Below are 27295 nucleotides of genomic sequence, written 5' to 3' on the forward strand. Positions count from 1 at the left end.
ACCCATAAAGTATGCGCAGGCGGTAGAGCAGCTACTCGCAGCACTCACCATTCCCCAAAGGGCAGCCATAGTCAAAGTATCGGCACACGCACGGGAACAAACTCCCCTTGCAGTAGGGAATGCACTGGCCGATAAGCCGGCTAAAGAAGCAGCAAGACTACCTCTGACAGGAATACTGGCCATAACAGACATAGCCCTCTAAGGGAGCTTAGTGACCGAGAGTGCGGGGCGCCACCTTTCAGCAAAGGAGGCTGGCACTGTACCGGCCCCAGTGGCCGTTGATCGTGAACTGTTTCAGGTCTTCCAGACCCAGGCCCCCTCAAACGAACAGAATGCAATGCGCTGTACGGTCAGAGTCAGTGGTATGGCAGGTAAACACCCGGATTTGCCTCCCTCGCTGCCTGTTCCCCATGATGGCTGCCCTGGCACATTCCCCGGTGCAAAGGTGTGACGTGTGCGGTAGTGCTGCAAAACTGATGTGCCCCAGGGTTCCCGAATATGGCTGCAAAGTATGTCTTGTTTGTGCAAAACACAGCCCCGGTAGGCCTATTTGAGTTCCGCAGAAATTCAGCACCAAAACCAGATTACTCATTTCAGAGACTGCAGGTGGACTACATACTGCTGCCTAAGGTGGGTACTTATGAATATGTCCTGGTATGTCTGAAGCTTAGACCGTGATGAAAGATAATATTAAGACCACAATTACCATCAAGAAAGTAATAAGTAAGGTGGTTTGCAGATATGGGTTTCCCAAAACTATAGAAAGAAACAGAGGTGCTTACTTCAATGGAGAATTAAATTAAACAGATCATGGCTACTTTGGGATTAGAACATGCTTTCCACGTTCCCTATGACCCACAAAGTAGTGGGAAGGTGGAACGCTTTAACGGTACTCTTAAATTAAAGTGCATGGAGGAAACACACTTGTCCTGGGTAGATTGCTTGCCCATCGCATTGCTTTCAGTGAGAACTGCCCGAAGAGGTATAAAGAAGCTGTCCCCATATGAATTAATGTTTGGTAGTGTTCCTGAAACAGAATTATATTTCCCACAGCAATTGCAGGCCTCGTATGCTTTTCTCACTGAATATGTCCCTGAGTTGCACAAACATCTGACTGTTACTCATAACTGTGTTCTTTCCTCCATCCCAGACCCCATGTTTATAAGCGGCACACACACACCGGCACCAGGTGACTGGGTCGTGGTCAAGAGACACATAAGGAGACCATTGGAGCCTAGATCCAGGTAGCCATTCTAAGTGATGCTAACCACTGCCACTTCTGTCAAGATCCAAGGCAAAGATAACCACTCTGCCTTTTGGATTATGCTGATGGCAACTGTACCTCTTGTCCTATCAATGAGGCACTAAAAGAGGACTGTGATAAACTGATAAAGCATCACCAAGTTCTGTTCCAAGATATGGACTCTAAAGCACTAAGAACTGTTGGATATGCACTCCGAGCCCAATATCTTCTAATTCTATGCCATATCTTGCAGATCCCCTGACCCTATAAGTTACGCCTGTGATGCTCACACTCTTCGGACTGGAAAAACTGTGAGAGTACTTCAATTACTCGTGATTATTTGTAATGATAGTTGTTTCCAGAAAAGTGACCATGGATGTTTTGAGCAATAGTGAACTGTGGTTTACACATTCTGTGTAGACTTGTGAACAACTTTACCAATTTAACTAACATTTTGAGTCTAAGACATCCTGAAGGAATGAGGTCTGTCTCAAAAACTGCTGAAATTTGTGTACCAAACCTTCGAAGCAAAGGACGTTTGACTGATATGTGTTGTGTTGGGAGAACCACTGATATAATACACTGCACAATTCCTAAGGATTTATATCTAGTATGTGGTCACCAGGCCTATAAATTACTTTCCCGGGGCGCAGAGGGGATCGACACCTCTGCACGCCTTATACCGCTACCTTCATATTTCCTCATGGTGTTCTAGATATAAGTGCTTTACCCAAACATTCCCTATATAACCGAGCTGCAGACAAATGTATCCGATAATTTGGTTCTCAGGTATCACTGGGTGGCTGATGGGCATTCTACAGATGGGAATGTTGGTACTATTAGTGTATGTAGCTGCTAGAATTGGTATATTTGTAATGACAACACTATCTCTATGAAAAGAGACATGTAAGATCAAGTATCACAGACCGTCAGTTACAACATGTGAAAAATACCTCAGTGCTCCCTTAGTAAATATATATGATGAAATTTACAAACAAGATATCTATCGGTGAACGGGGTTGGCCCCTCCATGCTGTCATAGCATGGGGATATAGCTGATGGATAAATTGTCTGTAAATAATAAAAAGGGAGGAATTGTTATGGTTAATATTTTATATTAAGTTTTGATTATCATTTAAGCAATTTATATATGTTTAATAATTTTGTATTTTTGTATTAGCTTTATAAGTGTTATTCATAAAAGCAATAGCACTGAGCGTAGTCGCTTTAAAGAGGCCTTTGTCTAAAGTTTCTTTGTTACTGAAGGTCCAGAAAACTGGACAGATCTGGTTTTAAGGAATTCAGCAGGATCCATAATTTACGATTTTGTTATTTTCAACTTTCATTCCATTTTTGGTCATGTACTAAGCCGTCCCCTTTTCTTTTGTGGTTTTAATAAACTACTGTTTGGGCATCTGAGATTCAGACAAAGCCTGGTACACGGACATTGACTGTTCTTGTGTTTGTTTCCGATGCATCGCTATTAATTGGACCAACATTGGCAGATCTGGAGATGCCTTGCATCTCACCCTAAATTAGCTCTCCCAAGAAAGGGGTTTCCACGACAGCCCTCAGAGATGTATTGAGTTGTGATATCAAGCGTGCTGCATGAAACACTGGAGCTGCCGGTAAGTCACAAATCACAGGAGACGGACCAGAGTGACGCTGGAAAAAGATGAATCAGCTGGAAAGTGAGTATTAAGGCAGGGATCAGGACTTACATTTAAAAGGGAACCCGTCACCAGATTTGGGGCCTATAAAGCTGCAGCCACCACCAGTGGGCTCTTATATACAGTATTCTAACATGCTATATATAAGCACCAAGGCCGCGGTGTAGAACGCAAAAATAACTTTATAATACTTACCTAAAATGGTTGCTGGGGTGGAGTTGGGCCATATGGGTGTCTTCGTTCTCCAGTACCGGCACCTCTTCCATTGGCCATCTTTCGTCCTCCTTCTGAAGCCCATGTGCATGATGCGCCCTACGCCATACACACTCGCCGATCCCGTGCAGGCGCATTACGCAGGACCTCAATGCAGGAGAGTGTGGATGACATAGAATGCGTCATGCACCCCGGCTTCAGAAGAAGGACAACAAAGATGGCTGAAAGAGGAGGCGCTGACATCAGAGAACGAAGACGCCCATCTGACCAAACTTCACCGCAGATACCGTTTAGGTGCGTATTATAAAGTCATTTTTTCATTCTACACAGCGGCCTGGGCTCTCAAACAGCATGTTAGAATGCTGTATATAAGAGCCCACTAATGGTGGCCACAGCTTATAGGCCCTAAAACTGGTGACAGGTTCCCTTTAACCCCTTCAGCCCCAGGGCACTTTCCGTTTTTTTGCGGTTTTGTTTTTTGCTCCCCTTCTTCCGAGAGCCATAACTTTATTTTTCCGTCACTCTTGCCATATGAGGGCTTGTTTTTTGCGGGACAAGTTGTACTTTTAAATGAAACCATAAGTTTTACCATATGGTGTACTGGAAAAAATTCCAAATGCGGAAAAATTTGCAAAAAAAGTGTGATGGCACAATAGTTTTTGGGATGTTTTATTCACGGTGTTCACTATATGGTAAAACTGATGTGTGGGTATGATGCCTGAGGTCGGTGCGAGTTTGTAGACACCAAACATGTATAGGTTTACTTGTACCTAAGGGGTTAAAAAAAATTCACAAGTTTGTCCAATAAAAGTGGCGCACGTTTTACGCCATTTTCCTAAACACGTAGCGTTATTTTTTGGGATCTATGGCTCAGTGACAGCTTATTTTTTGCGTCTCGAGCTGACATTTCTAATGGTGCCATTTTTGCGCAGATGCTACGTTTTGATCGCCTGTTTGGAATTTTTTTGCCACTACGCCGTTTACCAATCAGATTAATTGATTTTATATTTTGATCAGGCATTTCTGAACGCGGCGATACCAAATGTGTATATTTATTTATTTTTTAACCCTTTAATTTTCAATGGGGGGAAAGGGGGGGTGATTTGAACTTTTAGGGGTTTTTTTTTAAAGTTTTTTTTTCATTTTTTTTATTTTATTAGTCCCCCTAGGGGGCTATAGCGATCAGCAATCCGATCGCTATTATCTATCTGCTGATCACAGCTATACAGCTGTAAACAGCAGATACAGTCACTTTCTGCTCCGTGCCGAGGGAAAACGAAAGTGAAACATCATAGCTGCAGGCGTCATCACATGACCCTGTGCTACAATGGCAACCATTGATAGTCACGTGATCACGCACGTGACTTCCGGTGGGGACGGAGGTAAGTAAAAAAACATGGCCGCGCGCATTTAGATCTTGCTGCCAGACTTTGGCAGCAAGATTTAAGGGGTTAATGGCCGCGGGTGGAAGCGATTCCACCCGCGGCTAGCAGGCACACATGTCAGCTGTTGACAACAGCTGATGTGTGCCAACCGCTGCCTGCCCGCGGCAGGGGGCGGGGCTTAACGGGACACGCTCCATGACGGATATATCCGTCCATGGTCGTGAAGGGGTTAAAGCACCACTCCAGTGGGGGGGGAAATAAAAAAATTTAAAAAATGCTGGAGTGGTGCTTTAATGAGGAGAGATAAGTGAGCCGCTATTAGACACATCTGGCAGCAGCTTATCTTCCAACAAAAGAATTGGGCAGTTGTAACCGAACATTGTTCACCATAACGTCCCCTGATGACTGCCATTGGGGTAGAGCATTTATTAAATGGCTGATTGATACAGCGGACATTCATCTCCTGTGTATGCCTAATCTGTACCTTAATCTGACTGGAGAAAAAAAACAAAAACAAAAAAAAAAAACAAACCACAAGAAAACAAGTGTGATGCAGAATTATATCCATGGTTCTCCATATCTTCTTCACTAGATCTGTATAACAGGTACTTACCAGGAGTGATACAGTTTGAGTCGAACCTTGCTTCTGTCGGCAATACTTCACCCTTTTCTAGGGCTTTCTTTATTTTATCTTCTGCCTCTTTTGCAGATCTAGATATAATAGAACGCAGCGATCACACATACTCAGCTTGTACACTCATACATATGAATACATAAAGGTTGTTTTCTATTAAAAGCGTATTTAGGAGACAATATCTTTCTACATAAACTTCTAATAAATCTCAGTGAACATAAATAGAAACGGGGCAAGGCTGTTTAATTATCATTAACTTTAAAGGTAATTGTTTTATAACAATTGCTTACAAAATGTCACATAATATATTTTGAATATCTGATATAAGGGGTTGTCACATGAAAACATTCCTGGCCTTACATCATATGATTATTGCTGAAGGATCCACCCAAGGAGCCAAGGCTGAGAGCTCCTTGGGCAGAGCAGCTTCTATTCTGGAGGACTTGAGCCACAGTGGTTGTTCAGGCAATTCCTGGATCTCACAAAAATAGGTTTCAATAACCTATTAACGACACATGAAGCAACAGCGGGCACATCCACGTTCAGGATGCCCATCTATCACCTGGAGGAGAGAATCTCTGTCACTCTAGAGGACTTGTAGGACACAGGCAGTAATTGGATTACAAGGAGTATGGATGTAACGCTTGTACTGCGGAAGACTGGAAAGCTCTCCATACACACAAGACTAATACTGGTTGAAAGACCCAATTTTGACCAGACTAACGTCTGACACCGTGATCGGTTGGTCTGTTGAGTGGGATTTCTTTTTCTGGACGAGGACAACCAAAAGTGTGTATGGCACAACTTGAAAAAATTGGGGCCATGTTTTCCCACTTTGAGAAGCACTGAAAGTTTAGTCTGACATGCTGAGGATTGGATCATATGTAGGAATTACCACAATCTGGCCAGCAATTGGCCTCATGGGTATAGTCAGCTTAAGGCCGGGGCCACACGGGGCACTAGTGCGATGCTCGCATGGCACTCTGCTCGCGCTGGCAGCACTGCAGGAGCCGAGTGTCATGCTAGTATCCCTGCGACTGAGGTCCGACCGGACCTCAGGTATGGGGGGAGGTCCAGCACTGAGGAGGGGCGGGCAGGTGGAGGGGAGGGAGGGATTTCTCACCCTCACTCCTCCATAGCCAGCTATTGCGATTCTCGCTCGGCACACCGGTGTACCACGAGTGCAGTGCGATTTTTCTCTCGCCCCATACACTTGAATGGGTGCGAGAGAAAAAAAGTCTCGCATTACAGTTGCAGCATGCTGCGATTGTTTTCTCGGTCCGATTAGGGCTAAGAAAATAAATCGCTCATGTGCGCTGACACACCGGCTAATATTGGTCCGAGTGGAACGCAATGTTTCATCGCACTCCACTCGCACAGATTTTCTTGCAGTGTGGTTTAGGCCTAAAAATTGCTGTTAGGAGCCTGAGGGTATGTGACCACGATCAAGACCCACCGTGTTCTGGGTGCTGATCTGCGGGCCCGCGAGTCTCCTCCACAGGAGAACGCAGCTGCTAGTGCCCAAAATCAGAGTTAGGGGCACTGCAGTCTCTCGCTTGTGGTTTCCCTATGGAAGACGATTGTGACTTCACAGCAAAGAAATGACATGCTTGCAACTCAGAAAGCTACACCGCAGGTCAATTTTCGCTGTGGGCCATACACGCACAGTGGGTATGGGTTTTCTATAAATCCCATCCACTGTGGTTGGACTGTACAACATAGCCTTTTGGAGGCAGCAAAAACACACTGCATCCAAAATGCTGCAAACACTGATCGTGGGCACATAGCCTTAAAGTTTCCAGCTCATCATGGGGGGTTCCAGCTGTGATAATCTGAAAACTTAAAAGGGTGGTTCACCCATATTTTTTATTGTCTCGATCAATATTATATTGAGAAACAATGTTTCTCTCAAATACCTTATGTTTGCAATAGTTCCTCACAGGCACTATTGCCGACCGCTGTTCCCTGCTCCGTGACCCCTGGACTCCGTGACCTTGTGGATCCGGCGACGTCACGTCAAGTTCCGGACACGTCACATCCCTGCGGCCGTCCTCAGTCTTCCTGAGTGTGGTAGAAGAGGGATGGCACTTCCTTTTAGTGTGTCTGAGAGATATTGGGGTGCACTTTAGGTTCCAAAGCCTTAAAGTGAAAAGTAGACAAGGCACTCCCAAAATGCTTAGAATGAAGGTTTATTTATGTGCTTAATGTGCTTATAACGTTTTCGGTCCTATTTGGACCTTCATCAGTAGCACATACGTGGAAGAGAAAGTGTGTGGGCTGTCAGGCGCGGTATCCACCGCTGCATGGGGGCTGCCATGGATACCGCGCCTGACAGCTCACACACTTTCTCTTCCATGTATGTGCTACTGATGAAGGTCCAAATAGGACCGAAAACGTTATAAGCACATTAAGCACATTAAGCACATAAATAAACCTTCATTCTAAGCATTTTGGGAGTGCCTTGTCTACTTTTCAGTCTTCCTGAGTCACTGAGCTGTGGGCGGTGTTTCACCGCTTGTCACAGCTCAGCGTGTCTCCTGCTTGTAGTGCTCTGCTGTGAGGGAGGAGGGAGCAGATGGGCTGTGTCGAGCGGTGAAACACAACCCATCACTCACGATCACTGCGGCCAGCTGCCGTGTCAGGAACTTGACGTGACGTCACCGGTTCCCCGAGGTCACGGGGCGGGGAATAGCGGTCTGCAATAGCGCCTCTCAAAAGGCGCTATTGCCAAAATAAGGTATTTGATAGAAACATTGTTTTCTCAATATAATATTGATCTAGACAAAAATATGGGCGACCCACCCCTTTAATGCTTGGGGAACCTGTCAAAAAGCAGTTATCCAAATAGCATTTTACCATTGATATATATTTTTTTTTAAACCAGAACGTTTTGAATGCAACTGAGCCGCCTGATCATTATCAGAGCCAGAGAACTGGAGGTGAAAATCTAATTATATATATATATATATATATATATATAATCTCCGCTAAAGGAATCCGCACCGTCGCATTTACGAATCACGAAATTTTGCACAGACACTCCATGTGACCCAGGGAACGTCAAACTGTTTGGGCGGGAAAATTTAACCCCTGTGCTTTCCATTTACTCTACAAAAAACCTGCAACCATTAGGCTATGTGCGCACGTTGCGTAAATACATGCAGTTACGCTGCGCTTTGTAGCGCAGCGTAACTGCATGCGTCCTGCCTCCCCTGCACAGTCTATGGAGATTGTGCAGGGGCCGTGCGCACGTGGCGTTTTACAGCGCTGCGTTCTAAGAAGTGACATGTCACTTCTTTCCTGCGCTTTGCCGGCAGCTCCTGCTCTGTCTATGGGAGGAGCTGCAGGCAGAGCGCATGGAATCGGCTTCACTACGGACATTCTGCAGCCATTTAAAGCGCACGTGCTCTTCAGATCGCTGCAGAAATTTCTGCAGTGAACTGTACGCAACGTGCGCACATAGCCTTAATCTGAATGGAGCTGGGAGCTGCAGGCTATAAATAGCAACTGTCAGTGGTTGCTATAGGAACAAAATAAACTGTTAGTATATGAAGCTTATGTGAGGTAAAAAGAGGTCGGTGGGGAGACTGATAAAGAGACAGAAAAAGACAGCCCGGCAAAGAGACAGCGAGAGAGAGACAGATACAGAGATTGAGACAGCTAGAAACAGAAACAGACAGACAATGAAAGAGACAGATAGCGACACAGACAGACTGGGAGACAGACCGACAGTTACTATCCCGGGCAACGCCCGGGTACTACAGCTAGTAACTTTATAAAAGCAAGTTGCCTCATTGGGTTGTGAGAACTATTGTTTATCCAAACATCCAACAGTATAATTCTACGCATGCATTAATCCCTCATTTTCACATCTGGAATTAGCTTAGCCAAACAGTAAGGTTATGTTTGCATATTGCAGATTTGGTGCAGAAATTTTCTGCATGAAATCTGTACCCTTTGACAGAAAAATGCACAAAAAAAAAAAAAAAATTGACATGCTACAGATTATTTTCTGCACAAAATCTGCAAGAAAAAAAAAAAAATAAGCGTGTGCACAACACTTCAGCCGTTTCATTAACTGTGCTGGCATAAATATAGGCATGCAGACTTGAGCCACAATCTGCACCAACTCTGCATCAAAAACGCACTGTGTGCACAAAGCCTAAAGCTTAACTTTTCACTTGCAACTGAAGTTTGTGTGAATGTAACGCGGGGCGCCGCACCTTCTGTGGGTCTTACATGGTGGCAACTGCAGTAGGGAACCACAGCATTTGTGGAAAGAAGAACTTCTCATAGGCAGATATACATAAAAGACAGCTTTATTTAGGCATGTTTCCTGCCTGATGGAGGCCCGGATGTGCATCTCCCTCTGAGCAGTCATCCTTCAGCAGTGCCTGGTGGTTTCTTCTTTTATCTCTACACTCTTGTTAGCTATGGTTATGCATATGTTGGGGTTTCCAGGAATCAACAAAATTTGGGCTAAGTAGTAAACAAAAAACGTTAACAAGGGCAGTGATTGAAGACCAAGGTCACATGGACAGAAGACATGTGACTGCTGCCGGGAGGTAAATGGAGAAAGGTGGCAGCACTGGACAGAGAGGAGTCATCAAGTAATGGTGTCCTCATTAGTATAGGTCAGGGGGTGGGGAACCTCCAGTTGTGGGCTGTATGAGGGCCACAGTGAAGTTTTCTGAGGCCCCCGGGTAGATTCCTCGGGCCGCAATGCTCGGGTCGGCTACCACGTCTTGCCGGCGTTTTAAATCCCTGTCCTGCGAGGACACGCATTCCGGGATCACACTTGTGAGTGACTCGCTTCACATCACCCGACACGGCCGCACACTCCCTGACAGGAGCAGATCGGCTGCATGTATATTTCTACAGAGCTGAGACACTCCTATCTGGAAAGCAGTAGGCCGTGTCGGGTGATGCAATATGTGAGGCTCACGTGAGTCACACATGGGGGGCATATACATCACAGTAGGGGCGCATATAATATATATCTCACACACAGACACACACACACACACAGCTGGCCAAAAGTATTGGCACCCCTGCAATTCTGTCAGATAATACTGTTTCTTCTTGAAAATGATTGCAATCACAAATTCTTTGGTATTATCTTCATTTAATTTGTCTTCAATGAAAAAAAAAAAAAATTGTCATAAAGCCAAAGTGGATATAATTCCACACCAAACATAAAAAAGGGGGTGGACAAAAGTATTGGCACTGTTTGAAAAATCATGTGATGCTTCTCTAATTTGTGTAATTAACAGCACCTGTAACTTACCTGTGGCACCTAACAAGTGTTTGCAATAACAAAATCACACTTGCAGCCAGTTGACATGGATTAAAGTTGACTCAACCTCTGTCCTGTGTCCTTGTGTGTACCACATTGAGCATGGAGAAAAGAAAGAAGACCAAAGAACTGTCTGAGGACTTGAGAATCCAAATTGTGAGGAAGCATGAGCAATCTCAAGGCTACAAGTCCATCTCCAAAGACCTGAAAGTTCCTGTGTCTACGGTGCGCAGTGTCATCAAGAAGTTTAAAGCCCATGGCACTGTGGCTAACCTCCCTAGATGTGGAAGGAAAAGAAAAATTGACGAGAGATTTCAACGCAACATTGTGCGGACGGTGGATAAAGAACATCGATTAACATCCAAACAAGTTCAAGCTGCCCTGCAGTCCGAGGGTACAACAGTGTCAACCTGTACTATCCGTTGGCGTCTGAATGAAAAGAGACTGTATGGTAGGATACCCAGGAAGACCACACTTCTTACCCCGAGACATAAAAAAAAAAAACCAGGCTGGAGTTTGCCAAAACGTAACTGAGAAAGCCCCAAACGTTTTAGAAGAATGTTCTCTGGTCAGATGAGACAAAAGTAGAGCTTTTTGGGAAAAAGCCATCACAGTTTACAGGGAAAAAAAAAAAAAAAAAAAAAAAAAAAAGCAAACAGGCATTCAAAGAAAAGAACACGGTCCCTACAGTCAAACATGGCGGAGGTTGTTTGATGTTTTGGGGTTGCTTTGCTGCCTCTGGAACTGGCCTGCTTGACCGTGTGCATGGCATTATGAAGTCTGAAGACTACCAACAAATTTTATTTTTTATATAAGAGATTTACTAAGAGAAGAAATCTCAAAACCGGCGCTGATAATGGGTTAATTTATTGTTTTATTAAAGAGTTTATAATATAAGCGGATTTAGACCTTGCTCAGCTTACCCTGTGTGGTAAAGATCTCTCTGGCAGCTTCCTCCCTCCTGTGGATTCAACCAGCCGTGCATGCGGTATACGCCCGGGCTGCCACTGGAGAAGTTGGAGAAGCTACACGCCTGTTTGAAATTATTCCTTCCTGGAAGCCGGCATTATACAGCGCATGTCGGCTTTGTTCCTCCTACACTGGGAGCACAGACGGGGAAGCCTTGCGCTGAATTGATTCCAGGCATCTAGAAGCACCGTGCAGAAATAATCCTACGGGAGCTTGGTGCCTAGGACTGGACTCAGGTAACAACCTTTTGGAACCACTTTGAGCCGGTGCGCTCCTATAAAATCGCTGCTAAATATATTTACAGGTACCCAGAACGGTGGAAGATTTGGCTTATATTATAAACTCATAAGCCCTTATACTATCTTTTCCTCCTCAGCCTGTCACCAATTCTCTTGGCCTCATTGTTTATGTAGTGCTACTGAACTGTGCACTTTGAATGGTCTATTGGCCCTTTTTGCTACAAGTATATGATCGTATATTGCCACCGGCCGGGGCATTACGATCATTTATTCTGTCAAACAGCTGCTGTGACCTACTGTGGCTATTTGTTATTTGTTATGTTGGTTGGTATGTTTGTTTGAAACAAGGATAACCTTTAAAAAAACAATAAATTAACCCATTATCAGCGCTGGTTTTGAGATTTCTTCTCTTAGTAAATCTTATATAAAAAAAATACTTTTTTGACTCGGCAAATAAAAGGGGGACATTTGCTTAACCTAGTTGCAGGCATTGGGTTAAGCGCTAATTATGGTCTCTCAACAATTATTTATTTACCAACAAATTTTGCAGCATAATGTAGGGCCCAGTGTGAGAAAGCTGGGTCTCCCTCAGAGGTCATGGGTCTTCCAGCAGGACAATGACCCAAAACACACTTCAAAAAGCACTAGAAAATGGTTTGATAGAAAGCACTGGAGACTACTAAAGTGGCCAGCAATAAGTCCAGACCTGAATCCCATAGAACACCAGTGGAGCGATCTCAAAATGGCAGTTTGGAGAAGGCAGCCTTCAAATCTCAGGGACCTGGAGCAGTTTGCCAAAGAAGAATGGTCTAAAATTCCAGCAGAGCATTGTAAGAAACTCATTGATGGTTACCGGAAGCGGTTGTTCACAGTTATTTTGGCTAAAAGGTTGTGCAACCAAGTATTAGGCTTATGCGGGCGTCACATGGGACAACCTATCGTGCGATCGCACAAGCGCTCGTAGTCGCCCCCGTCGTTTGTGCGTCACGGGCAATTAGTTGCCCGTGGCGCACAAAGTCGTTAACCCCCGTCACACGTACTTACCTCCCGCACGACCTCGCTGTGGGCGGCGGACATACTCTTACTGAAGGGGGAGGGACGTTCGGCGTCACAGCGACGTCACACAGCGGCCGGCCATTAGCAGAGGAGGGGCGAGATGAGCAGGATGTAAACATCCCGCCCACCTTTTTCTTTCCGCATTGCCGGCGGGACGCAGGTAAGCTGTGTTCGTCATTCCTGGGGTGTCACAAGGAGCGATGTGTGCTGCCCCGGGAACGATGAACAACTGGCGTACAGAAGAAGAAACGACTTTTTGAAAATGAGCGATGTGTCAACGAGCAATGATAAGGTCAGTATTTTTGCTCGTTCACCGTTGCTCGTATCTGTCACACGCTACGATATATCAAAAGTTGCTGGATGTGCGTCACTTAAGACGTGACACCGCCGACATATCACCCGATATATCGTACCATGTGACGCCCGCATAAGGGTGCCAATACTTTTCTCTGGCCCATTTTTGGAATTTTGTGTGAAAATGATCAATGATCTGATTTTTGTTTCATTCTCTCGTTTTCTCATGGCAAGCAAAATAAATGAAGTTAATAATACCAAAGAATGTGATTGCAATCATTTTCAAGAAGAAACTGAGTATTATCTGACAGAATTGCAGGGGTGCCAATACTTTTGGCCAGCACTGTAAATGTGTGTATATATGTGTATATGTGTATATATATATATATATATATATATATATATATATATAGATATAGATATAGATATATATAGATATATATATATATATATATATATATATATATATATATATATATATATATATATATATATATATATACACACACACACACACACACACACATATACACACTAACATATACATACACACACCGGTCCCAACGTCTATGTGATATACATACACACAGCAGTCCCAGCATCTGTTATGCGATATATCGTATGTGATTTATAATATGTTATTATCACAAAGAGTTGACTGAGCTCCAGGCAGAGACAAACCTGGAAAAGTAGTTGTGAGAAGCAAAGTTGCATGATCAATATCACCAAAAATGAACCGCAGCACCAAAGAGAAGCAGCTCCGGCCACCACAGTAAGGGTAAGTTGCATGATCAAATATAGCCTGGTCAGTTTCACTTACATAATTTTGTGCGGCCCCCGAAGGTTGATAGAAATTCACAAATGGCCCCCGGCAGTAAAAAAAACAGGTTCCCCATCCCTGCTAAAGGTCATCAGATTGCTGGGAGTGCCAATTGTGCTGCCATCACAGATCTGATATCAGCTGTTATTTGCTCCAGCTCAGGGCCATTCAGGATTGCAGAGGATGCTGCTGGGAACTGCAGACCATTGCCCATACCCTCGAATAGCAACTGATCTGAAGTTACCGGCAGCAGATGCTTTCCACTGAAAAGAGGCACATACGTTATTTACAGCCATCGGAGCTAATAATTACTGATTGGTGGTGTTGGGTATCCTCAGGATAGGTTATCAATAGTATGTGACTGGACAGTCCCTTTAATTTTTCATTCTCTATAAACATAGATGTCTCCACATGGCCCTTCTGTACTTCTCTTGACTTTGTAAATGTACATGGGATATCGGCCTGTGCCTACCTGGTCAGTCTGACAAACCAAGATCACCAGATATTTCTGCACACTAGCTGTATGGCATAAATAATGCATATGGCGCAGCGTAGTACAACAGGTACTAGAGCCACAAGGTCAATGTCTGTAACCCTGTAGTAACAAGGGTGTTTCACATGTGGCATGAAAAAAATCACTATGAAGGGTAGCCACAAATATCTGTCAGTACAAAGACTGTACACAATAAATAAACTGAGTATTAACATAAATTGCTACGTTTAGTTGTACATAATTAGTGATTCGGCTGAAATTTCATCTCTTTAAGACACCGATCACACAAGGGTATGAATCAGACAAGTGCAACAAGAAAATCTCGCACTACACTCGGACCAATGTTAGTCAGTGATGCAGAGCAGATCTGCGAGTTTTCCCTCAACTCTAATCAGACTGAGGAAAGAAATTACAAACAAAGTACACGGCCTAAAATATCAATTTTATTAATACAATATGCAACAATAAAATAAGAATTATTCTTACCGATAATTCGGTTTCTAGGACCTTCCACGACAGCATAGGAGGTTGTCTCTCCACGCCCTAATTGGGACAGGAAGTTCAAGAGGTTTAAAAGGACCCTCCCACCTCCCACAGCCAGTGTCTTACAAAGAATCCATAGCATATGAGAATACTACACATTCAGGAATATATGAATACATAGGGGAGGGAATTACCTGCTGTCGTGGAAGGTCCTAGAAACCGAATTATCGGTAAGAATAATTCTTATTTCTCTAGTCCCTTCCACGACAGCATAGGAGGAATACCAAAGAATTGATACCTAGGGGGGGACCACAGCCTGCAGGACTTTCCTGCCAAAGGCCAAATCCCTGTTGGAATCCAGATCCAGACGATAATGCTTCGTGAAGGTATGGAGCGAAGACCACGTAGCCGCCTTGCAGATCTGCTCAGGGGAGGCCCCTGCCCGTTCGGCCCAGGAAGCAGAGGTAGCCCTGGTGGAGTGCGCCGTGAATCCAGTAGGTGGAGAGAGATGCTGAGCGAGGTATGCATCTCTAATTGCCCGCACAATCCAGTTGGCGACGGTACTCAGCCACCTTCTTGCCCTTATTGCGGCCAAAGGGCTGGATGAACAGGTTAGAATCAAGGCGCCAAGAAGCAGTAACCTCTAGGTAGTGCAACACTATCCGACGGACATCCAAAGAATGAAACACTTCCTCACCCGGAGTCCGAGGATTCTGACAGAATGAAGGCAGGACGATGGACTGCCAACGGTGAAAATCCGAAACCACCTTGGGAAGGAAGGAAGGGTCCAGCTGAAAAACAATGCTGTCATCTCTGATGGTCAGGTAAGGTTCCCTAACAGACAAAGCCTGAAGTTCGCCGACTCTGCGAGCAGATGTAATAGCCACAAGAAAAGCAGTCTTGTGAGAAAGGGAACGAATGTTACAAGAGCACAGAGGTTCAAACGGAGACAGAGATAGTCCTGTAAGGACCACATTGAGATCCCAGCGAGGCGTCAGGACCCTCTGACGTGGACAGAGTCTACTAGCGGACACAAAGAACCGACGGATCCAACGATGATCTGCCAGAGCCGTGTCAAAGACTGCACTGAGTGCTGACACCTGAACTTTCAGGGTGCTAGGCCTAAGACCTAAGTCTAAACCACTCTGGAGAAAGTCCAGAATCTGCGCAATATTAGGCCGAAGAGGGTCAGGAGGCCGAGAACCACACCAGGAGGAAAATCTCTTCCAGATTTTGTTGTATATACTATTAGTCACAGGTTTACGGTTCTTCTGTAGCGTAGTCACAACTTTGTCAGAAAGTCCTTGGGCCTTCAGTGCCCGGGCCTCAGAAGCCAGGCAGCCAAGTTGAGTTTCTGGGGAGCCGGATGGAAAATCGGACCCTGTGACAGTAAGCTGGGGTCCGAACCTAAGAGGACTGGGCCGTCGATTCCTAGCGTCATGACCAGGCTGTACCAACTCCTCCGGGGCCACAGAGGGGCTACCAGTATAGTTGGGACCCCCTCGTCTCTGATCTTCCTCAGGGCCCGTGCGAGAAGAGGAAGAGGGGGGGAACGCGTAAGCGAGGCGAAAGGACCAACTGTGGCAGAAAGCGTCTACCCCTAACGCCTCGTCCCTTGGGTTCAGGGAGAAATATGTTGCGACCTTGCGATTCCCTGCCGAGGCAAAGAGGTCCACCTCTGGTGCACCCCACCTTGCCACTAGAGAGCAGAACACCGCCTGATCCAGGCTCCATTCCCCTGGATGAACATCCCGACGACTCAGGAAATCCGCCTGAAGATTGAGGGAGCCCTTCAGATGAACCGCAGAAAGGGAGAGCAGAGATTGTTCTGCCCATTGAAAGATTCGGGAGGATACTGACTTCAGGGCGCCTGAGCATGTACTGCCCTGATGGCGGAGATGTGCCACTGTCGTGACATTGTCTGAATATACCAGGACGTGAGAGTCCCGGACGAGGTCCTGAGCCGCAATGAGGGCTTCCCTGACTGCCCTGAGCTCCCTGTAGTTGGAGGATTGGGAGCTGACTTAAGGACTCCAGACCCCTTGGAATGGGGAATTTGCCACCATTGCCCCCCATCCACGAAGGCTGGCATCTGTGGTCAGTGTAACCAGGGGTTTCTGAGTCCAGGCAACCCCCACCCGCAGGTTGGCGGGACTCAGCCACCAGAGAAGGGATGAGGAGACGGACTCCGAGAGGCGAAACCTTCTGTTTAGGGATGACGGGAGTCTGTCCCAATGTGTCAGGATATGATCCTGGAGACACCGAGAATGGGCCTGAGCCCACCTGACTGAAGGAATGCAGGATGTCATGGAACCCAGAGCTGACATAGCCGCTCGAAGCGTCGGGCGGGCCTGCCTGCGAAGCTTTGATATTTTGGCTAACAGAGCTATCCTGTGGCCCTCTGGGAGAAAAGATGCCTGTCTGTCGGAGTCCAGCAGCACTCCGAGAAACTGCCGAGTGGAGGAGGGGGTTAACTGTGATTTTTTGAGATTGGGAATCCATCCCAGAGACCGAAGGATTCCCAAAAGACCTTTCCACATGGCTCCGGAGGGTTGGAGCAGATGGAGCCATGAGAAGAAAGTCGTCCAAATATGGAACCAGACAGATACCCTGCAATCTCATGAAGGCGACCACCTCTGCCATGATCTTGGAAAAGATCCTTGGAGCTGAGGAGATCCCGAAGGGAAGTACATTGAATTGAAAATGAAGTACTTCCTCCCCGTGAAGCACCGCAAACCTGAGGTATTGCCTGTGTCCCGGATGGACGGGTACATGGAAGTAGGCGTCTTTCAGATCTATAGAGGCCATCTGATGGTGTAGACCTATCAGGGGAATAGCTGATTTCACCGACTCCATCTTGAACCGCCGGTACCTGACCTGACGGTTTAGACGTTTTAAATTGATAATTATACGGACGTCGCCGGATGGCTTCTTGACCAGGAAGAGACGGGAGTAGTGTCCTACCCCTTCTTCCTGACTCGGGACTGGGGAAACGACCCCCGAGTGCACTAGCTCTATAATCTTTTTTTGTACAACAGAGCCTGTGAACCCGGCGACGCCAGCGCAGTGACTCGGAGACCCGGAAGAGGGGGGGAAAGGAATTCTATGAGAAGACCGTCCGAAATGATCTTCAGAACCCATTGGCAAGTGGTTATGGACTGCCACTGGGGAAGAAACGCTGAGAGTTTTCCCCCCACCCGGGCCGAGTCACTGTTTGTCCTGCTGAGGACGTTGCTGATTGGGAGGGATGAGGATGTTTCTCCCTCTACCTTTGGGATAGCTCCACCTGCCAGCCTTCCCTTTCCCTCTGGGCTGGGAGGCCTGAGGCATCGAGGGACGAAAGGACAGCTTCCTGTTAGGTCTAGGATCGGGCAAGGCCTTACGATCGGTCGCCTTGTCCAGGATATCATCCAGGGCAGGCCCAAACACTAAATCCCCTTTAAACGGAAGTGAACAAAGCCTCATTTTGGAGGTGGAGTCTCCGCTCCAGGCCTTAAGCCAGAGGGCACGTCGGGCAGAGTTAGACAGCACCGAGGTCCTGGCTGCCAGGCGGACAGATTCCACCGAGGTATCTGCCAGAAAACAGGAAGCCTTCCTAAGCAAGGGAAGGGATTCCAGTAATTCCTCCCTAGGGGTCCCTTGGGAAATATGAGCCTCCAACTGGTCTAACCACCTAATTAGGGACCTGGATACGCAGGTGGAGGCAATGTTGGCTTGAATAGAGGAAGACGATGCCTCCCAGGACCGCTTCATCAGGCCCTCTACCTTCCTATCCATCTGATCCTTCAGTTGGGAAGTATCCTCAAAGGGAAGAGCCGTTTGCTTAGCTACCCTAGCCACCTGAACGTCTACTCTTGGGACCTCCCAATGCAGTCCCGAAGGTTCCAGAGGAAACCGGCGTCTAAGGTCACTCCGTACCCGCCTCTCAGGACATTCCCATTCCTGAGAGACAATATCCAAAACATTGGCATGAACTGGGAATCCCAACTGTTTGACTGACTTCAGGCCAGCAAAGATTTCGTCCTGGATTGAAGGAAGAGACTGCACTTCTTCCAATCCCATAGTGCTCCTAACTGCCCCAATAAGATCCCCCAACTCTTCTGAGTGAAATAGAAAGGACTGGTCAGACCCCCCAGATGGAAATCCTTCATCAGGACCCTCAGAGGTGGAATCAGCGTCCTCCTGATCAGATGGGGTCGACTGGAGTCTCCTCTTTTTTGGAGGAGAGGGTCCAGGAGCAGGGCCAGGAGCAGGGTCAGGAGCAGGGCCAGGAACAGGAAGGGAGGCCAGAGAGGCCCTAATCTCCTGTTTCATCATGGACCGCAACTCATCTATCAGAGATGGTTGTTCGGCCCTAATAATCTGGTCCGTACATTGCTGGCAAAGCTTTTTATCCCATACTGCAGGGAGCTTCTTTATACAGATAGGACATTTTTTAATTTTTTTCCACTCTGTCAGGTCTATCAGGCTTATCGGACTTGTCAGTTTTTTCTGACTTCTCAGGCTTCTCTGATTTTTCATTTCTGTCAGTTTTCTTGGTGGCCTTGTCCTCCTAGAAAACACAGACCATAGAGCCATAAATCATCTGATGAGACCTATGTCCGAGGGACCATTCCCCTCCATACTCACAGTAGCAGGGGGCACACTGGGTTCTGCAGATGCAGCTGCAGCGGAAGACATGACAGGGAGCACGGTTGCTTACCATGATCTGATGTCTTCGTGGCAGCCCTTATGCAAAAGGGCCTGCCCCCCCCAGTGACGGTGCACGTTCCCCGCCTCCCGCATCCGGTCCTGGGCAGGCCGTGTCACCGTCGGCGTGCCTCCACGCTGCCTCCGCAAACCGGAAGCGCTCGACCGGAAGTCCGCAAGACCGGAAGTCCCGCCCCCGGGAACACTTCCGGATCGCTCCGGCAGCGTGCATGCGGGAAGCGGCCGGCGGCTCAGGGAGGACGCCGGCCGGGGAGCTCAACAGCCTGCATCACCCCTCAGGAGGATCCGGAAGGCTGGAGCAGCGGTCCCCCACAGCGTGAGGGAACAGCAAGGGAGGAGCGGTGAAGGCCCGACCGATGCTGTCCGGCTTAAGGTAACGGGAAGAAGGAAAAAAAAAAAAAAAAATTATATACTGTAGTTCGCCGGCCACCACAGCATAGGAGAAAAACAAAACCTCTCCATGCCCCATGGGGACAGGAAAGACACTGGCTGTGGGAGGTGGGAGGGTCCTTTTAAACCTCTTGAACTTCCTGTCCCAATTAGGGCGTGGAGAGACAACCTCCTATGCTGTCGTGGAAGGGACTAGAGAAAAACGTGGTAATACAGGTATATGGACCAGACAGAAAAGACAATATATACTGTACCAAAAATTATTTGAGAAACATCTCTATGCGCACCCTGAAGAAGGATATGAAACGTACGTTGGAGCGGTAGGACCGGACAGATCTACCTTTAGAAAGGCAATTATTTTACAGCCATCACATAACTGCATTATCCCCATTTTTTATACGGAAGTATTCTATTTAACGCTTCTTATGCATTTTGAAAATCTGACTAATGAGCCCCTTATACTGGCATTCTTTAAGAAGCTATGTCTGACATTATTTGCTGAGCTACTAGTATGTACTTACTGTCACGAAATGGGGGGTAGGAAGTTGAAGTTACAGCCCTCCTTTCCACCACCCGACAGAGCACGAGACGCGCTCTCTAGCGCCCCTCTTATAGTCAGGCCAATTATGGAATTGCCCGACAAGCAAGGAGGCCGCTATTCTACTATGCCGATAATTGAAGGGTTCCCGGTGAGAGTAAGGTATATATATTCCCCGAACCTCTGCGGACGGAATATATCTAAACCTCCCCCAGATCTCACTGGTGGCCCCACAATGATCCTTGGCATAAACTCGCTGTCACCAATCGATTACGATAACTATTACGCCGAGCACATGGACGTGGAATTCAGGATAGAGATAACAGAACAGCCCAAGATTAAATTATATATTTTAATCGGCCTAAGGCACACTAGAGATATAATATATAAAATATGGAATTTACAGAAATTTATATTATATATATATTTTATATTATATATATTATATATGTCACAGTACATTTACAGGTAAGTTATGGATCACAAGCAGGCATACAGATCAAGCAGTTACTTTATGCGTCCGGCTACAGGTAGGAGCGTCGTTCGACCAGACCAGGGTTTCGTGGACTTCCTCACATGTGTATCAGACACATGGGCCCCCCCCCCCCCCCCCCCCGAGTAAAGACAAGCCAAAAAATGTTCCCACAGTCTTTATCAAACTGGCTACAATCCATGTCCCCTCCCCTTTTGGTGACCTCACAGGGGAGTACCGCCACACCCCTGTCTTGAGCCTAAAATAATATCCCAAAGTGATTATTGGTCATAATTCTGCCTGGGAATGTCGTAGGCGGACGACAATGCTTTCATATTTCCAGTTATGATTTTATTTTCCCAATGATAGGACACATGATTAGTCTGCTGGTACCCCACTGGCCAATATCAAGTTTGGGACACCTACAGAGGTCCCACACCTATATAAAATATGTGCTAGAATCGTCAGAATGGCGGGATGCAATATTTCTGCTTTACATGTTTATAGGAAGCACGGTTCATGAGATATTAAACTTTTATTCCTGGTGCCTGTCTGTCTAAGGTGCACAGGATGCCTCTAATTAGCTGTCACCTCTTCTGCAGCGTCACAGAAGGGGGGGGGGGGTTGGGGGTCTTCCTTCTCTTATTGTTCCTAGGCCTAAACAGCTCACCTAATTTCCATTTCATAGGAGTTTGTCTTTTGTCACACCACGGGCTAACAGACGATTTCCTCAAGTTAATTAGCATACGGATTGAAGCCTCCTTAGGCCTTAAGGCCCAGTCACACACAAGGAGATATGGTGGTACCCTGACATGATGGCGGCTATAGGAATATGGCTTAATAGCTCAGAATATATCCCCATTTCCTCACACTTACCTTTGCACTTTTTTCTGGGCTAGGTGCAATAGTTACATTTAACCATTTAAGTATATGCTGAATTGGGGCCTTTTTTGCCCTAGTCATAAGGTAACTATTTACCTATTTCAGCCAGTTGTATTTAACTATTTTATTCTTTATTCCAGGGCTGGTGCAATAATTGTTAATAATTTTGTACATGTTAGTACTGGAAGGAAATTGTGCATTAGGATAGAATGATACCACCTTTATGATTTAGCTCCCAACTTTAGTATATGCACATTCTCCTCTCAGTATACGAGTTGAAATTATTGTTTGCATATATCAGGCTGTAGTTACATGGCAATGACAAATATAATGTTATCCATTTTCTTACATATGACATGTTAATTTTGTTATGTACTAGAAGCACTTGGAACTTTTTACATAGGAGATATTTCTAAAATAATTTTTAGTACAACATATATTTTATCATTATTGTTCTGTCTGGTCCATATACCTGTATTATCACTTCCTTTTATTGTTGCATATTGTATTAATAAAACTGATATTTTAGGCTGTAAACTTTTCTTTTCTGTTTGTAATAACCCAATGTCATGGCCCACTATATTGTAATGAAAGGGTACCCCTTTGTTGAGGAAAGAAATTGCAGCATTCTTTGATTGGCAGATCGGATCACATGGAGCCATACAAGTCTATAGGAGTGTGAACCCTCGAACTGCACTCAGATGTCATCGGATATGTAGAAACAAGCAATGGAGAAGATGGAGAAATTAATCTCTCCACCTCCTCACCTATGCATGTTTCTAACATGCGAGATAACCGGGTCACAGTGAATGGCTCGGCTCACGCTCTCAGCGGTCTGTGCAGAGTGTCATTTTATAGCATTCGATTCTCTTACATCAGATGCCATGGGCTCCTCTGACCCCGGCCTAAAAGTGATGCCACGTACTGACAAAATTCCAGCTGCTTTGTGATTAAGGCAGATCAGTCAGTGGGCATGAAGAGATTTCACATTCTGGTAATTCTCGCATTGGGGCCAGGACATGCATTATGTATGGGATTTGTAGCCGCAGCTTTAAAGAAACAGAGCATGGAAGTTCAGAAGCTAAAACGCTGCTGGACAATAGGAGAGAATATGAATGATGTGTAATGTGATAGAAGGAAAGTGTTACAATTCAGTAAGACAAGGGCCTGGACTGGGGGCTTCATAGACTGATATAGGAAAATATTAAAATACTTAGACATAGATCGGATTCCTTTGCGACTTCTCGCTTGCTTTTGCCAATCATACATTTTTAATCAAGTCTTCGTGTTATGTTGATTTTAGCTTCTATTTTGTACTAATAAAACCATGATTTTTTTTTTAATCAATACAGTATAATTATTATACAGGATAATCCTGGATTTTTAATGAGATTATCTGGAGTAAAGCTGGGTTCACACATAGCGACAACGACGTCGCTGTTACGTCACCATTTTCTGTGCCGCAAAAGCAACCTAGTAAGTTGCTGTTATGATCGCTGCTTAGCTGTCAAACACAGCAGATGCAGCAGCGATCATGACACGCCTCGCTGTGGAAACCATCCTGCACTTGGTAACTAAGGTAAATATCGGGCAACCATTACCCGATATTTACCTTGGTTACCAGCGCACACGCTTATAGCTGGCTCCCTGCTCTCCTAGCCAGGGTACACATCGGGCTAATTACCCGATGTGTACTCCAACTACGTGAGCAGGGAGCCGGCACTGGCAACATGAGAGCACACCGCTTAGCGCTGGCTCCCTGCACACGTAGCCGGAGCACACATCGGGTAGTTAACCCAATGTGTACCCTGGCTAGGAGAGCAGGGAGCCAGCTATAAGCGGTGTGCTCTCACGCTGCCAGTGCCGGCTCCCTGCTCACATAGCTGGAGTACACATCGGGTAATTAACCTGACGTGAACCCTGGCTAGGAGTGTATGGAACAGGGAGCCGGCACTGGCAGCATGAGAGTGGCGGTGCTAGTGTTATGGACAAGATTATGAACTATTATGAGTATATGAGAGTTATATGGAGATATCCATAAAGAACAGGATTTAAGATGGTGTTTGAACTGTACCACACATATATCTCTTTGTATAAGACTCAGACAGAGTCTTGTGACAAGTAAATCATGCTGACATTGCTTAATATAAATGAGGAACCAAGCACATTACAATAAATTGTATATCACAGAACAAGCTGTTCTACTTTATCCAATAGGAGACGTGTTACGTATTCTTGGCACCTAGCCAATAAGTCCGTTTAAATATTTGTACAACTTCCGGAATAAAGCAGTCTTACTTTCTATTCATATCTGAGTACATCTCTAGTGTGAGTGAAAGAGTGGTATGCATGCTACCACGAGTGACTCATAATTTGGACTGCAGACAGTTTAAGAGGGATCCATGACTAGATTGCATCAAAGTAAATTTATGGCCAACATTAACACTAGTAACTAATGTAAATATCGGGTAACCAAGGAAAGGGCCTCTTGGTTACCCGATGTTTACCTTGGTTACAGCTTACTGCAGGCTGCCAGACGCAGGCTCCTGCTCGCTTCAGTTCGTCACTCTCTCGCTGTCACACACAGCGATGTGTGCATCACAGCGGGAGAGAGACGAGCAAAAAAATGAAGCAGGACATTCAGCAACGAGCGGCGACCTCACAGCAGGGGCCAGCTCGTTGCTGGAGGTCACACACAGCGACAGGACGTCGCTGCCACGTCACAGAAAATGGTGACGTAGCAGCAACGTCGTTGTCGCCGTCGCTGTGTGTGACACCACCTTAAGATGTGCCTAACTAGTAAATTTGGCTAAATGGCTTTTCCTGGAATAAATTACATACTCCATCGGTGTGCACTGAATTAAAATAAGAGGAGCCATCACTAATGCTCTATCTATACCTCTGTTCTGGGTTGTCTACTGACTGCAGAGGTGACATCTTGTCTACAGCACACATCACCGCTGCAGCCAATCAATGAGTCATCTACATCATAAACGCCCCCGAGCTTAGCGATTGGCTGCAGCAATGATGTGCACTGTAGGCATAGTTGTCACTCCAGCTAGTGATCAAAACACTGTGGCATCAGCGGAGTGAACGAGCAGGACAGGGAGAGTGGCAGCCCTTTTTATTATTTTAACACAGCACAGTCAGACTGAAAAAAACGTACTCGAGGTAAAACACTTTAATAAAGTGCATCTCTGGCTAACCGTGCAGCAGAAAGTCAGATCTATGGCAGCTGTGAGGTCAGATTTGTGCATTAAATTTACACAAATTTCTGAAATAAAATTATAGTAATTTAATTGGGCTATTGTAGACATTTACACCTAACAGTAAAAGAGAAAAACAGAAAAGGAAGAAGTCACAAAGTATTGTACAAAATATGACCCATGCCATTAAAATTAATACAACTATTCTTAAAAGGAACCTGACAGGTCCCCGATGTCCTCCCACCCACCAGCATTTATATATTTATTACTAAATACTTAATGTCAGGAATCCAGTGGTTTTTATTAGAATAATTCTGTGGACAAAAACGAAAATTAAGCAATAATTACCTAAAACGTCTCCCTCGCTGCTGGTTCATTTTTGCCCTGGGAGCAACACCGTCAACAGCCATAAAAAATACTTTTTTTGGTTTGATGATACGGAAGAGCACCTCTAAATAATGAAATATATCAGCAAAAATCTTATCGTCTGTGATTCGGAAGTGCACATCATCATCGTTTGGGTGCGAGCACTGGTGGATGATCCCATTCATGTCCAAGTAAAGATTGTCAAACTCTGGAATCTACGGGAGGAAGGGAAAAAAAAAAAAAAAAAAAAAAAAAAAAAGGGTTTTATGATACTCAGCAATTTTCAGTCACATCAAGATATAACAGAAACATCACAGAAGTAGTGTGGTTAATCAATTTTGTTTACATTATGTATTGGTTAACTGTAATGGCACGCTGTTGCTTTAAAGGGAACCTGTCAGGTGCAATATGCACCAAGAGCCAAGAGTAGTTCTGGGTGCATATTGCTAATCCCTGCCTAACCGTCCCTGTATCTAGTAGCATAGATAAAAAGATCTTTAGAAAAATTATTTCTAAAGATCTTTTACCGTATGGTAATGAGCGAGGGGACTAGTCCCAAGGGCATTAGTTCCCCTGGCTAGTCGGCTCCATTAGCATGTTAGTACACCCACAAGGGAGTAGTAACATGCTAATGAACGTGCAGTGTAAGAGGATGATCTCACTCACCTCTCCGCTGCCTGACACTGGATTTCGGCTCAGTGGGAATGACCCCAGACGTTTGATCATGCAACCCTATGAAGCAGTTTGTACGCATGCTGGCTTCAAACTTAAAGTAGTGCGCATGACCAGAAGTCCAGGGTCATGCGCAGAGCCGAAATCCAGTGTTGGGCAGCAGAGAGGTGAGTGAGATCATTCTCTGGCGCTGCACATTGATTAGCATGACAACACGTCCACAGGGGAGTACTAACATGCTAATGGAGCCAACTAGCCAGGGGAACTAGTCCCTGCACTCATTAGCATATGATAAAAGATCTTTAGAAATACTTTTTCTAAAGATCTCTTTAGGCTAGTGTATGCAGAGACTGTTAGTCAGGGATTAGCAATATACACCCAGAACTGCTTGTGGTTCTAGGAGTATATTGCACCGGACAGGTTCCCTTTAACCCCTTACGGACCGAGCCATACTGTACAATTCTGACCAGCGTCACTTTATATGGTGATAAGCGTTCCTGAATTAGGCTATGTGTCCACGGTAGAATGTACCTGCGGATTTTTCTGCATGAAAATCCGCGACTTTCGCGGCAAATCAGCACCTTATTTTTGCAGCGGATTTACCGCGAATTTTGATGCGGATTTTTTTTTTCCCCCCCATTCTATACCCAAAATCCGCAACAATAATTGACATGCTGCAGATTTTTCCGGATCAAAATCCGCGGCAAATCCGCCGCGGAAAAATCCGCAGCATGGACACAGCATTTCCAAAATTGCATTGAAATGGCTTGGAAGTGCCGCTGCTGCAGATTTTCGGTAAATCCGCGGCAAAATCCGTGCAAAATCCGCAGCGTGGGCACATAGCCTTACACGGATCCCAGTGATTCTGAGATTGTATTCTCATTACATGTAGTACTTCACATTACTGGTAAATTTAGGTCGATACGATGTGTTGATTTATGAAAACATTGAAATTTAACAAAAATAAAATGATATTTTGCAGTCGGGAGAGACTGTGGGGGTTGGACAGCGCCAGTGCAAAATTTAAATAAGGATAAAGAAAAAAAAAAAAAAAAAAAAAAAAAAAAAAAAGAAGAAGGACACCCAGAGGCAGCGGAGGATCTTGAAAAATAGCTGAAGACCCTTCCCCACAGTCCACACAAAGATGAGTAGAAGAAAAAATAACTTCACACACGAATTAAAAGACAATGTACAAACTGGATTTCTTCAGCTCAGGTATCATTGTAATCAGTATGGCAGCAGTGTGGCCCGGTCTGTACTGTAC

General features: G+C 45.5%; 1 protein-coding gene across 2 annotated transcripts in view; it reads right to left on the reverse strand.

The window, feature by feature from the left end:
- The window catches only part of XRN1 (5'-3' exoribonuclease 1), a 278851-nt gene that overhangs the window by 215708 nt on the left and 35848 nt on the right, over positions 1-27295 (reverse strand). For both annotated transcript variants that reach the window (XM_075340782.1, XM_075340781.1), the window contains exons 2-3: positions 25342-25574; positions 5125-5222 (exon numbers count right to left, since the gene is read on the reverse strand). In XM_075340782.1, the coding sequence (XP_075196897.1) occupies positions 5125-5222; positions 25342-25574 (331 nt within the window). The remainder of the gene's footprint in view (positions 1-5124; positions 5223-25341; positions 25575-27295) is intronic.

This window comes from Anomaloglossus baeobatrachus, chromosome 3, assembly GCF_048569485.1.
Source record: "Anomaloglossus baeobatrachus isolate aAnoBae1 chromosome 3, aAnoBae1.hap1, whole genome shotgun sequence".
Classification (NCBI taxonomy): Eukaryota; Metazoa; Chordata; class Amphibia; order Anura; family Aromobatidae; genus Anomaloglossus; species Anomaloglossus baeobatrachus.